The sequence below is a fragment of the Nuphar pumila genome, chromosome 6 (assembly GCF_984573655.1).
Source record: "Nuphar pumila chromosome 6, dmNupPumi1.hap1.1, whole genome shotgun sequence".
Classification (NCBI taxonomy): Eukaryota; Viridiplantae; Streptophyta; class Magnoliopsida; order Nymphaeales; family Nymphaeaceae; genus Nuphar; species Nuphar pumila.
The window spans coordinates 28,953,590-28,967,672 of record NC_143254.1 but is presented as its reverse complement, the minus strand read 5'-3'; the positions used below and the strand labels follow the sequence as shown (position 1 = coordinate 28,967,672).

The 14,083-nt window shown below is 37.0% G+C and overlaps 1 protein-coding gene across 4 annotated transcripts in view; it reads left to right on the top strand.

Annotated features, from left to right (window-relative positions):
- The first annotated feature begins 1,826 nt into the window (after window positions 1-1,826).
- The window catches only part of LOC149834505 (monothiol glutaredoxin-S17-like), a 30,132-nt gene continuing 17,875 nt past the window's right edge, over window positions 1,827-14,083 (top strand). Inside the window, exons 1-4 of one of the 4 annotated variants that reach the window (XM_090010160.1) lie at window positions 1,827-2,195; window positions 2,477-2,619; window positions 3,750-3,952; window positions 4,199-4,273. In XM_090010160.1, the coding sequence (XP_089866286.1) occupies window positions 3,782-3,952; window positions 4,199-4,273 (246 nt within the window). In that variant the 5' untranslated portion in view covers window positions 1,827-2,195; window positions 2,477-2,619; window positions 3,750-3,781. Of the gene's footprint in view, window positions 2,196-2,476; window positions 2,620-3,737; window positions 3,953-4,198; window positions 4,274-14,083 lie in introns of all 4 variants that reach the window. The other 3 variants (XM_090010162.1, XM_090010161.1, XM_090010163.1) reach the window with 3 other exon arrangements.

Here is a 14,083-nt window from a genome sequence, read left to right as displayed (position 1 = left end):
CAACCTGTTTATTAAAAGGGTCAGATGTGGCAAACACGAGCACGACCCATTTATTAAACGGGTAACTCGACACGACACAGTTAACCCGTTTAATAAACAGGTCGGGTCGACACGACACGATTACACGACACAACGACCCGTTTATTAAACGGGTCGACTCGATAACATAGACACGATAACCGCACACCACCACGGAAGAGAAGAGGTCTCGAGCTCTCGGTTGCGGCTGGGTAGGAAGGAGTTAGGTGGGTGACTAAAGTGTAAAGTTAGGAGTTAGGGTTAGATAAGTTTATATATATATATATATATATATAAACGGGTTGCGGGTTGACGGGTTCGTGTAAACGGGTTGACCCGCCCGCCTAACCCTTTTATTAAACGGGTCAAACGGGTTGACATACCCTTAACACGAACACAACCCGTTTAATAAACGGGTTAGGCGGGTCGACCCGTTTACGACACGAACCCGTTTAAGCCAAACCCTAACCCATCTAAGAAGCGGGTTGGCGGGTCGGGTCAGATTTTGCCACCCCTACATGTACACTCAAAAGTGCCACCTCCCTTTACTCCTTAACTACTGTTTGCTATATGCATATAGTGTGCAGTTATAAGGTTAGAGAGATTTATTTTAGCTTTTAATTTTGCATAACCTTCTTGGTTTTCTTTAGTTTTTGATGGGCAATGTCGTATGAAACTATATATTTAAGTACTGTATATAGTTTATGCACAATCAAATAAAAGAAAAAGGGCATTCTTTCTCATTTTGCACAATTGGTTACACTGAACATTCAACAACAAATTTCATAATCAAAATAAATTCTTCTCCTTATAATTCGTAAAATTAAAATTATATGTTCGCGAGAGAATTCAATTCTTTTCCTTATCTCAAGAATTATTTTTCAGTTCATACAAACTTACTAATATCAATGTCATTATTATTTATCTTTAAAACTATTACAATTAGGTGAGACATAGAGAGAATGGTTAAGGACCTTAAGAAGTCACCGAGAGAGAGAGAGAGAGAGAGAGAGAGAGAGAGATGGTCAAAAAACATTTATGAGAAAAAGGAGAAAAGGACATGGTGGTATTTTGGCTTTTTATTTTAGTAAGATTGGAGGGCCAATGTCAGTTTGTATGTCTCGCATGGTTCTCAAATTGTTAGGTCAAGTCCCCCCTAAATGAAAAAAAACCTTATAAAAGTAATATCACATAGAAATCATAGGTGGTTCGAGGGAGCTGAAATATGATATAGGCTGTTCAATGGAGTTGAGCTATGTTCAGGTATCTTGAACCATGATGTCTTATATTGACAGAATTATATGAGAAAACAATGTCAACTTTTAAACTATTCAATATCAGAGACACGAAGACTATAAATTCATGAAAGTCATTCCCTTGAAATTATAAATTGCTCTAACGAATTGAAGTATGGTTTACATATGAAAATTTAGGTTTATGGCCAGCAATGATCTTACATTTAAGCAAGGGTTGATTTTTTAACTGAGGTTCCATATGTGCTACTTATAACAATCAGACTTACATGACACATCTAACAAACTTGAGCTTCCATCATCGAACTTAAACCATTTATAGCAATGGTGATATCTCACGGCTTTTACAAGTACCTCTAAGACAATAGATAAGCCCTCAATGCATTTCTTTTTTCATCATATTTGACAGGTGAAAGACACGGATCATTTTTTTCCCACTTCCAACATGTCCATGTTATTTGTCAAATACAATTGCATCTTTATTTTTTTTCTTTCAAAACAATTGAAAATTATATGGTTCTTTAAATTGAAGTCAACATCCCAATATTGCAACTAATAATCACTACCCTCAAGAAAAAAAGAAAAAAGAAACAAAATGTCAACTAACAGTGACGTATTTTGAAATGCTTATCCATGTAATGCTGGTCCTTTGAGAATCTTTACAGCCTCAACACGATTGAAAAAATGTGGTGCTTATATTTGGATTCAACATCCCCAAATGGAAGCTAAGGAGCATTAGAATTGAAAGAAAGAAGGAAAGAAAGAAAGAAGCATCATGCACTGCTTAAAAGGTTATATTATTGCAAGGGCTGATTCTCCTCACCCGAACCCTTGAGCCCATCTCCTTCCTTCCCCGCTGCTGCTGCGTTCCTCACACCCTTGCCGCTGCGCTCTACCCTCCGGCGACATCCTCCTCCATCGCCGGTAATCTCTCTCTCTCTCTCTCTCTGTGCTTCAGGCCGAAATCTCGCCGGCTTTCTCTGGCCATGCAAGGGCCTTCGGCTGGCCTTTCTTTCTCTGCCTTTGGCTGGAAAAGGGCGTCGGATGCCCCTTTTCGAATCTGGTTTCTCTGGACGGGGAAGGGCCTCCGACTGCTGCCCCTTGTGTACGCGGTTCGAGATGGCCTTTGTGAACACTGCATGTCCTGTTTCTGTTATGTTTTTTCCCACCTTCTTCATTTCTTTTTCATTTTGTTCATTGTTGAGATCAAGTTGGAAGGATGAGCAAACCCTTTCAAAACCACAGAAGTTATGGTTAGGTTCGGTTTGTGGTTATTCAGCAGGCTTAGCGTTCGCTAAAAAGAAGACGAATCCAGATAGGGAATGATAGAAGGTTAATTTCAACCAAGGTAACTTTGATATTGTTGAGATGATTACTGATATGCTAGAAAGCTTACTTGCTTAGTGTTAAGATGATTCGGATAATTTAGGGAAAGGAAAATCACCAGATTCTATTACTTTAAGGGGAGAGATTTAATTTTGAAGCTTCGATGTTTAGTTTTGATGTTTTTTTTAATATTGAGAAGTTTACTGTCTACTACAGTCTTCACTGACAAGGTTTAAAGTTCTATTATTGGCTATGTTTCTTAATAGTATATAATTGATTTAATCAAATTTTTTTTAGATCAATTATTTTTCCTATTCAAAGATCATCCCTTTGTCTCTGTGTTTTCACGTCGAGAATTTTTTGCATATGAAGAGATGTCGATAATGATCAGTTTGATCTGTTTTACCGAGAAGGTCTACTGTTCGAGTCCGTATAGCACTATTATATTTATAATATTATTTGATTGATTGTATGTTTTTTGTAGAGTTTTGTACCCTTTTTATCATCAATATTTTGGATATGCTTTATTTCCTTGTGGATTTTAAGATCTTCTTAGAGGAGGATGTGGATCTTTTTCTTCATTGGCTACGTTTCTGTGCTTTCTAGGCCTATGTCCATACCACATATTGCAGTTGTAGTGGATCAGCTCGGCCTGGGTTATTTTCATTTTTTTTTATTGTTGGCATTTTAGTTCACTAAAACAGACTATATGAGTGTTCACAATCCTTGAAAATTTAGTGTTCAGATAGATAGTAGTAGAAAGTCTGCTCTCTCTCTCTCTCGTTGTGACTCTTATATAATTGGATATTATGATGGTGTTGAGTGTTTAAATGCTTCTAAACTATGCTTGTTATAATGACATGATGAACTGGGTTTTCTTGTGTGAATTATCCTTTATTTTACTCATGAAAATGTTATTTTTCCATGAAAATTACTTGTTTTAAGGATTTCTGGTGAAGAATTGTAAAACCAAGTGTACTGTCCTCCAAACAGCGAATTCTAATAACCAGGTTACATACAGGTTAGAAGTTATCATTAAACTTCCAAACTAGGTTTTCACGGTGGTTTAGAAACCTAGTTTTTGGAAAACCAGGTTTCGGCTAGACACTCAAACAGGCGCTAACTTATTGTCTTTACAAGATGAGCCTTTAGCCAGGAGAGAGAATAAATAGAGAAATAGAGAGATGGGTGGCTCTGTGAAGGATTTGGGAACCAAGGCAGAGCTTGACAATGCTATCAAAGAAGGGCTACCCACCATCATCCATTTCTGGGCATCATGGTGCGAGGCATCGAAGCAGATGGACCAACTCTTCTCTCACCTCTCTGCAGACTTCCCTCATGCTTGTTTTTATAGGGTTTGTTACCTCTACACTGTTCTCCTTCTCCTTTCCTCTCTCGAAAACCTTGCTGGGTTTTCATCCTCTCATACCATCTCTTCAGACCCTCTTTGGTTTCGAATCCATTCCTCTCCTTTTTTATCCCTTTCATTATTCATATTGGGTTTTTAGTTCTAAAGAAGATATGGCCATTTGACCTAGTTCTAAAGAAGATATGGCCATTTGACCTAGTTCTAAATCTATTGTACATGGGGATGACTGCAGGTTGAAGCAGAAGAGCAGCCAGAAATTTCAGAGGCGTATTCCATCTCCGCTGTGCCTTACTTCGTCTTCTTTAAGGTTGGTGTGTGAACTTTGGCAATTATTATTGTTATTGCTATTTTTTAGCTCCTATAGCTTAGCATCAGATGGGAACTAATAGAAAAATAGCCAATCCCATATAGATGACTATAATGCTGTTGTTGGTGTTGTTGATGATGATGATTTTATGTTTTCTGCTTTTATATTTGCATATAGTTACTAAAGGCAGGCCAGGGACTGTTGCACCTATATGCACTGTAGTAGTAATCATATGCTTTTGCAGATGTATCCATCATCATTCTATTGTATTTTTATTGCCAGCACTAACATTTCCATGCTATGAACATCATTCTGACCATGGTAACCATAGTTGTTGCCCATTACCATAATCACTTTCCAACATAATCACCACCGTCATCATTACTGATTATACACCATTGTTTTTAGAATAATTTCCTCATCACTGCCATCATGCTAAGTGTGACACTGCGACCATAACATTTCATGACATTGATGATGAGATGATCATCATTATTTGACACAACTAATCTTGTCTTCCGCTATCACAATGCATGATGATGATGATCATCATCATCATGTTCCTCTGCCAATATTATATCACCCTAACATCTCTACATCAGTGAAAATGCCATATCACCACCAGCCATGTTCATGTGTCACTCTGACAACTGTCATCATCATGATGCACTGTTATGACCACATTAGTACCATTATCATTGACAGTATCATATCATCATCATCATGCCTCACAAAGGAATGACCTCTGTCCCCATAAATGTCCTCTAATGTTACTGCTCAATCTCCTAAATTCATCCTTCTCAAAAGTTGTTCAATCAATAAATTCTACAAATATCACACCTGGTACAAAAAACTCTTTTTTGTTCTTCTTCTTTCTTTTAAACATAGTTTCTATATTACTTTATAACTCGTGTTTTCTGGCAGTTAAATAGGTCTATAGTTTCTGGTGATCTTGTAAAAATTAGTGTTGATGTTTGTAATTTTTTATATTGTCAAAGCTTGCACTTATATTTGTAAATAGTTACTAAAGGCAGGCCCATTCTCAGACTGTTGCACCTAATTCGCACTATAGTAGTGAGGATAATACTGTTGCAGTTAACCGTCATCATCTTCATGTAATTTCATTGCCAATGCTAATGTTTCCATGCCACGACCATCATTCTGACCATGGTAATCCATAGTTGTCGCACAACATTACTACTATCACTTTCCAACATAATTTCCACCATCATCATTACTGGTTATACGCCATTATTGTTAACATAATTACATCATCTACACCATCATGCTATTGTTAAAATATGTTATATATATTTATTATATATAGATTATGACACATACACATATATACTTTACGTATATATGTCTGTGTCTATCTACATATATAAATATATGTATTCCCTTTGTAATACCCATTAGGGGTAAAATAGTCATTTTACTATTTCACGCCACATGTATATTTTTACACTTTTTTATTCTTTTTCCTTTTTCCCTTCTTTTCCTTTTTTTTTCCTTTTTCCTTTTACCTTAGAAAAGCCCCCCCTTAAGGGACATTGGAGCCCTTCCAACGGTCACATTTGTGACCGTTGGAAGGGCTCCAACGTCCAAGGGTCCTCTCCTTGTGCCTATAAATAAATGTGACCATTGGAAGGGCTCCAACGTCCCTTAGGAGCCCTTCCAAGGGTCCTCTCCTTGTGCCTATAAATAAAGGGGTTTCCCCCCATTGTATGTATGCTTCTTTGAAGCCTTCTTGAGTGAAATATATTTTTTCCTCTTCTTTTGGGTGTTTTGCCACTTTTGTGGTTTTGTTGTAATCTTGCCCATTAGTGGCTATTTGTGTATGTGCGTGCTCTCTTGTTTGCAAGGGCAAAAACAATGAATCAGGCTCCACAACTCATCACTTTCATCTTTGGGGACAACCATATAAGATAAAAAAATGGTAAAAAGTAAGTTGGGCATAAATGTTATGGACCTTAACAACTACCATACATTCATACATATACACTATACATGATATATATATATATATATATATATATATATATATATATATATATATATATATTTACATTTTTGCCACTGCCGCACCCCCGCACCCGGGTTTTTTGGAAGTGCCGAATCCCCGCACCTGCACCCGCACCCATGTGACATAGCCCGACGGTTAGGAAATGAACATCAATCTGCCCTTGAAAGATATTCCCAAGACTTTTCTTTAGAAGAACCTATTAATGACAATCAACCTAGGAGGTCCTCTCGTAATAGTAGGCCACCACAAAAATTTGTGTCTTATGAATCTTTTTTCGCTTAACTATAGAACTTGTCTCATGTTGATACATTCGTATCATGAGCCCACCTCATTTAAAGAAGCCAAAGATCATCCATATTGGATTGAAGCTATGATGCAACGAAGGTGCCAAATTCCTTGGGTGCTCGGGGTCAGCTCAAAGAAAACCTCGATTTCACCGTGTGCAAGGAACAAGAGTTGAAACAAAGAACAGGCCACCGACTCGGTGGTGTAAACTGAATGCCTTGTCTTCTTTTATTTTAGTAGGAATTAACTTAACAAAGGAATCAACTGAATGAAATATTAACGATCCACTAATCTTAGCTTAACAATGGAAAACTAATGACAACGATTAACAAGGAAGGAAATAAGAACAGAAAAAAAACATAAAGCTGTGATTGTCTTTTCTTCTCTGTTGTGCACGAAACCCTAATCAGGGGTTTCAAAGGCCTCTGATGGATCTGGGTCTCGGGTCCAACTATGGACCCGAGACGCGACCCGAACCTGTATCCTGCAATACTTGAGGTGCTCGGACTTGCGCTCGCCTGGAATATGTTCGCGTCACCTCCTTGCGTCGAGTCACCTTACCTGCGATCGGATCATCCGTTCTCTGGAGTGGATCGGGTTCCGGGGCCAAATCGGGGTCACGAGGTACAAACCCAGTCGGGTTCTGCCCTGCATCAAGCTATGAAAATTGAATTAGAGGCTCTTAACAAAGCCCAAACTTGGAGCATTATTCGCCAACCCTTAGAAAAAAAGGCAATTGGGTGTAGATGGATATATAAAGTCAAAACCAAATGCGATGGATCTCTAGAAAGATTCAAAGCCCGTTTGGTTGCAAAAGGCTGCGCTCAAGAATATGAGATTGATTATGAAGAAACATTTGCTCCAGTTGCTAGAATGACTAGCGTTCGAACTTTAATTGCCTTAGCTTCTATTAAACAATGACCGATATATCAACTTGATGTTAAAAATGCGTTTCTAAATGGAACTCTATGTGAAGTTCTTATGGATCCTCCGCCAGGTCTTGAAATTGGTAAATGAAATATCCTAAAGTTAAACAAAGCCTAAACAAGCACCAAAAGTTTGATATGACCTTTTTAGCAGAATAGTTCTTAATAATAACTTTTCTTATTATTATAGTGATACTGCTTTGTTTGTTAAAACCTCTAATGAATTCATAACAATTTTGTTGCTATATGTTAATGACATGATTATCACAGGTAATGATAAAAAGGGTATTGATCTTATTAAAAATATTTTAAAGGGAAATTTTGATATGTCTGGCCTTAGTTTTCTAAGGCATTTTTTAGGAATTGAAGTTGCATACTCCCCAAAGGGGTATGTCCTCTCTCAAATGAAGTTTGCCTTCGACATTATTGCTCGGTTTGGGCTAACAGATGACAAGAAGGTGGAGACTCCAGAAGTGATCAACGCCAAGATGAGAGCCAATGATGACACTTCTTTAGCAGATCCCATGCCTTATCGTCAATTAGTTGGGTCACTAACATACTTATCTATCATCAGACCCGATATCTCTCACGCGGTTCATAGTGCAAGCCAATTTCAGACTGCTCCTTCTACCATTCATATGGCCGCAGTCATGAGGATTATCAGATATTTGAAAAGCACTATAACTAAAAGATTATTCTTACCCTCTTCTTCACCTCTTACTTTACTTGCTTATACTGACTCTGATTGTGTGTGTGGGGGGGAACCCCGATGATTGTATTTCTACCACAAGTTATTGTGTGTTTCTTGGAGAATCACTTATCTCATGGAGGTGTAAGAAGCAACAAAAAATATCTCTCTTCTACAGAAGCGGAGTATCGTGCGATGACCACCACCACCACTGAGATTGTATGGTTAAGAAGTTTGCTTAAAGACATGGGCGTCTCATTCTCAACTCTTTTGAAGCTATGTTGTGACAACAAGAGTTCTATTTACATTGTCAGCAACCACACCTTCCATGAACAGACAAAGCACATAGAGATGAACTGCCATTATGTTCGTGATGAGTTCCTACGGGGCACCATTCAACTTTCATAAGTTCCTATTGAATACCAATTGGCGAACTTCTTCACAAAAGCATTGCCATCGCTTCCTTTTTACTTTCTTCTTAGCAAACTCTCGGTGATCTCCCTGTGTGTTTGAGGGGGGGGGTGTTAAAATATGCTATATATATATTTATATATAGATTATGACACATACACATATATACTTTATGTATATATGTCTATGTGTCTATCTACGTATATAAATATATGTATTCCCTTTGTAATACCTACTAGGGGTAAAATAGTCATTTTATTATTTCACGCCACATGCATATTTTTACACTTTCTTATTCTTTTTTCTTTTTTCCTTTTTCTTTTACCTTGGAAAAGCCCTCCTTAAAGGACGTTGGAGCCTCCAACATCCCTTAGGAGCCTTTCCAAGGGTTCTCTCCTTGTGCCTATAAATAAAGGGGTTTCCCCCCATTGTATGTATGCTTCTTAGAAGCCTTCTTGAGTGAAATATATTTTTTCCTCTTCTTTTGGGTATTTTGCCACTTTTGTGGTTTTGCTGTAATCTTGCACATTAGTGGCTATTTGTGTATGTGCGTGCTCTCTTGTTTGCTCTTGAAGATATCACTCCTCTTATTCGGCACTTCATTACAGCTATGTGTGATGCTGCCACTATAATGTTTCATGACAGTGATAATGAGATGATTGTCAAGTTGACCATCATTGTCATCATTTGACACAACTAATCTTATCATCCACCACCACAATGCATGCTTATCTCTCTCTCTCTATATATATATTTATTTATGTGTATGTATGTATGTATGTATGTATATTTTGATGTCATACCCTTCATCCCATGTTGTACCCCATATGCACACCATACCTATGTGACAAGAACATGCCATATTACCACCACCCTCTTAAAGTGTGTCTATATATATATATATATATATTCTGTTGCATGCAAACTGAAATACCTGTCAGGGGTATTTCAGTCATTTCTCATTTGTAATAGGTGTCAGTCCTTTAGGGACTGACCTGTCTTTTTTCTTTTTGTAGTTTCTTTTTCTTTTTTTCTTTTTAAATTGGGCTGGTCCAACGACTAGTTGGATCAGTCCCTTTGAGTCCTCAAGTGCCTATTTAAAGGCACTTCTCCCTTATATTTTTGCAATACTTTCTTAGGCATTTTCTAAGTGAAAGACTATATTTTTTATGATTTGTGCTTGCCCATAGTGGTTATTGTTGTGTTTCACTTAATTGTATTGTCCCTTGGTGGACAAAATGCTTGTGTACTCTTTTGTTTGTTGTTTATCCTTATTGGATTGTCCATTGTACTTCCGCTCTTTTGATTACACGCCCTGTACGCTACCATCATCAGTACGTGCCATTATGTCCACATTACCACCACTATCATTCATGATATCTTGATCATCAGCATGACAGCATCATTGTCCTCATCATGAATCATAAAAGAGTGGTCTTTATGACAAAAAAGTCCTCCAACAGTGTTGCTCAAACTGCTTGGTGTTGATCTATTGTTTTTTTGCTCAATAAAGTTTCCTCCGTCTTGTATTTGTCCTTCTCAAAAGTTGCTCCATCAATAAGTTCTAAAAGATCACATCTAATATTCTTGTTATTATCATTCTTCATTCTTTTTCCATGCATACTATTTCTTAGCTCTTTTTAATGAGTGTCAAAATCTGTGTGTGTTTATTTGCAGACAAATAGGGGCATATTGTTTAATGATCTTGTACAAATTAGATTTATGTTGGTTATTGTTTACATTGTCAAAACTTGCTCTTGGTGTATCATAATATGCTATCAGAGCAACACTATAAAGTACCTTATTTTGTCTCAGTATAATACTAAAGATGATTTATATCTAGGATAATATGTTCCTTGAACGGAAATGTCATATATTAACCAAAACCTTAGTCAAAGTGAAATTAGGTTGATATACTAGTAATAACATAAGCTAAATCTTACTGAGACCTACCCCAGGTCAAGTAAATTGAGATTGATCTAACCTGGCTTAGGTCAAATAGGCTTTGACTTGATCAACTTGGCTAAAAAATACCACTCTCATTTAGCCAAATGTAAGCTACTCACTCTACGTGCATCCGATTCTTACCTCAACTTGAGCCTACTGGTGGGATAGAATATTTTAATTGAACTATAAGCTTAAGTGTATAACCATCAAATTATGTCAATCAAGATGGCTAATCGTGTGTGCCCCAGATAGAATTAGTCATGACATGGAAATGGTTTTAGAAGCAACAATTCTTCTCTATATTGACTTTTTATTGAAGTCCTTTATCTTGTTTCTTAATATTTTCTGGAAAGCCTGGTTAAGAGGAAAGTTTGAATTATGAATAAGAGGGAACATGGAAGGAAAAAGAAAAGGGACGTTTAGGTAATGTCCATCCAGTGTAGTGGAGGAGGTGGGCAACCTCTATGGCTTTTATATATCTAGTATGTAGACAAGTGGTGCACTTATCCCGTCATGTAAAAGTACAAGATTATCCTTGAGTAGTCGGTGTAGCACCTGTTAAAATGTAAAACTGTACATATATGTATATATAATAATATTATATTATTATATATATATATATAAATACATTTTTCATTTCTTTCTTTTCTGTAATTTTTTTCCTTTATTTTTATTTTGTCTTTATGTCATCTAGTTCAGTTTGAACTAGAATGACTGTTGCTAGTCAAGTCCTGTCCAGACTTGACTAGCAATAGAGCTGTTGGACTGACACAGTCCCAAAACTCTTAATAGAGCTGTTGGACTGACACATTCCAACAACTCTAAATAGAGTTGTTGGACTGTGCCCAACAGCTCTATTGAGTCCTCTTTCAGCTGTGTATATAAAGGGGTGCAACCCCTCTTATATTTTACCCCAATGCTTCTTAAGCCATTGGTTTTTCATATCAATAAAGAATACATTTTTATTTTTATTTTGTTTCCAGTTATACCCTTTTTAAGGGTTATGCTTTAGTGTCATTCTTGACACTTGCTCTTGTTAATCTAAGCTCGTGTTTCGAAGATCCCCATTTCATTTCATGGTATCAAAGCCGCGGAAGTACTAAATCTTGAGGAAAAGCTGCCTCGGTTTCCGTGCCCGTTTGCAAAAGTGTTCGCCACTTGAAGAGAAGTGTTTTATCACTTCATTGGAGAAGATTTCACATCTTGTTGTATTGTTTTTTTTTCTTTCTTTTTCATTTTCCTTTTTGTTTCTCTTCTATCCCTATTCTTTCTCTCCTTGTAATCGATGGATGACAATGATAAAGTCACCATCATGCCTATGAAACTAAGCGATACGAACTATGTAACATGGGCTTCAATCATGAAGCACCATATATGGGGAAAAGGCTTATGGGGGATTGTGGATGGTTCCGATTCGGAACCTAAGCTATCTCTTACTAAAAAGGAGGGAGATAAAGAGGTCCCTCTATCGGAAGAAGAGAAAATCAAGGCTATTGCCTCATACGAGAAGAAATGGAAAGAATGGAGAATATCTCATGCGAAGATAATGTCATGGCTTATCAATAGCGTTGACATTAAAAAATGCTCAAGTCTTGCCAAATTTGATCATGCCGATAAGGCATGGGAATACCTTAAGAATATGTATTCCCTTAAAGATATTGCACACGTGTGCAACCTCCAATAAAAAGTTCGAATGATGACACAAGGAGACAAAACTATTCGTGAATATTACAATGGGTTGTCCGAACTTTGGGAAGAACTTTCCCTTTTAGAACCAAAGTGGCATTGTGCCGAAGACATCGAGCTTCGTCAGAAACAACTCGATGCTGAACATTTTTACCAGTTTATCACTGGATTAAGGCCGGAATTTGAAACCACTAAATCGGCCCTACTTCACCGGGGAAAAATTCCTTCTATTGTTGAAACTATTGAAGAGTTAACAATGGAAGAAAATCGTCTCCGGAAAAGTTCTTTAAAAATTGAAGATGATTCCGTTTTAGCCGTGTCTAGACCAGAGAATCATGTTCGATCATATAGGCCTCCTCACTTTAACCGACAAAATGGTGACTATGATAAGAAGAAAGTTATTTGTCATCACTGTCATGAACCAGGACACTACAGGCCATAATGTCCCAAACTTAAGGAGCTGAGAGAAAAAAAAACTGCAATTGCTGGATCGGAGCCTAAAGATCAGGATGCACCAGTTTCCCTGGCCCAACTAATGGAGATTCTTCAGCCTCTCATCAAAAGTGCCTCTTCCTTATCTGAAGCTTCAACCGGCGCAGCAGCCTCATCTTTTTCTGATCTAGGTAAAATTTCTTGGCTTCTTGACTCTGGTGCATCTTTTCATATGACCCCAAATAATCAAAGTCTATCCAAATGTGTTAAAAATAAAACAAGTGTGTCAAAGGTCTTTACTGCTGATGGGACTTCTCTTGAAATAGAAGGAATAGGAAATTTTGAAAAAATTTGTAAAACAAAAAATTTTTTTATTCCAGAAATTAGACATGTTCCCAAATTAAATTTAAATCTTTTATCTGTATCTCAAATTTCTGATTATGGGTGTAATATTTCTTTTTCTTCTCATGGTTGTTGGGTACAGGATCGCCAGTCAGGCAAGCTGATTGGGGAAGGCCATAAAGAAGGAGGACTCTATTACATGGATTTTTTGGAAATGCCGAAGAAAGCTTTTTGTTGTAATATTCAAAAAATAGAGTTGGAACTGTGGCATAAGAGACTTGGTCACCCACATATAGCCAAAATCCAACATTTTCCTAATCTAGGGAAATTTTGTAACTCTGAATCATTTGATTGTAAAGATTGTATTCTCGGCAAAATGAAAAGATTACCATTTCAGAACAAAACCTTTTTCTCTTCAAGACCACTTGAATTAATACACTCGGATGTTTGGGGTCCTGCACCAGTAATTTCTAAAGGAGGATTTGTTTACTATGTTATTTTTGTCGTTGATTTCTCCCGACATACGTGGATGTACTTTCTCAAACATAAGTCTGAAGTATTTTCATACTTTCAAACTTTTCATAATATGGTTAAAAACAAGTTTCAAAATGATATTACTATTTTTCGCACAGATTCAGGGGGAGAGTTTTTATCCACAGATTTTCAAAATTATCTTAAATTGCATAGCATCACACATCAAAGATCTTGTCCTTATACACCTCAACAAAATGGACTGGCAGAACGAAAATATCGCCATATTATAGAAACCACTAGGACTTTATTAATAGCAAATCAAGTCCCGAAAGACTTTTGGGCAGAAGCTGCCTTAACTGCCACCTATCTCATTAATAGGATGCCATCTTCTTCGCTACAAAATATCACTCCCATTGAAAAACTTATGAACATTTCTCCAGACTACTCTAGACTAAGAATATTTGGGTGCAAATGTTTCATATTTACTGACAAAAATGATAAACTTTCCCCTCGTGCGATTCCCTGTGCCTTTTTAGGATATGCTGAAAACCAAAAAGGTTATAGATGTTTTGACTTCAAAAATAATAAACTAT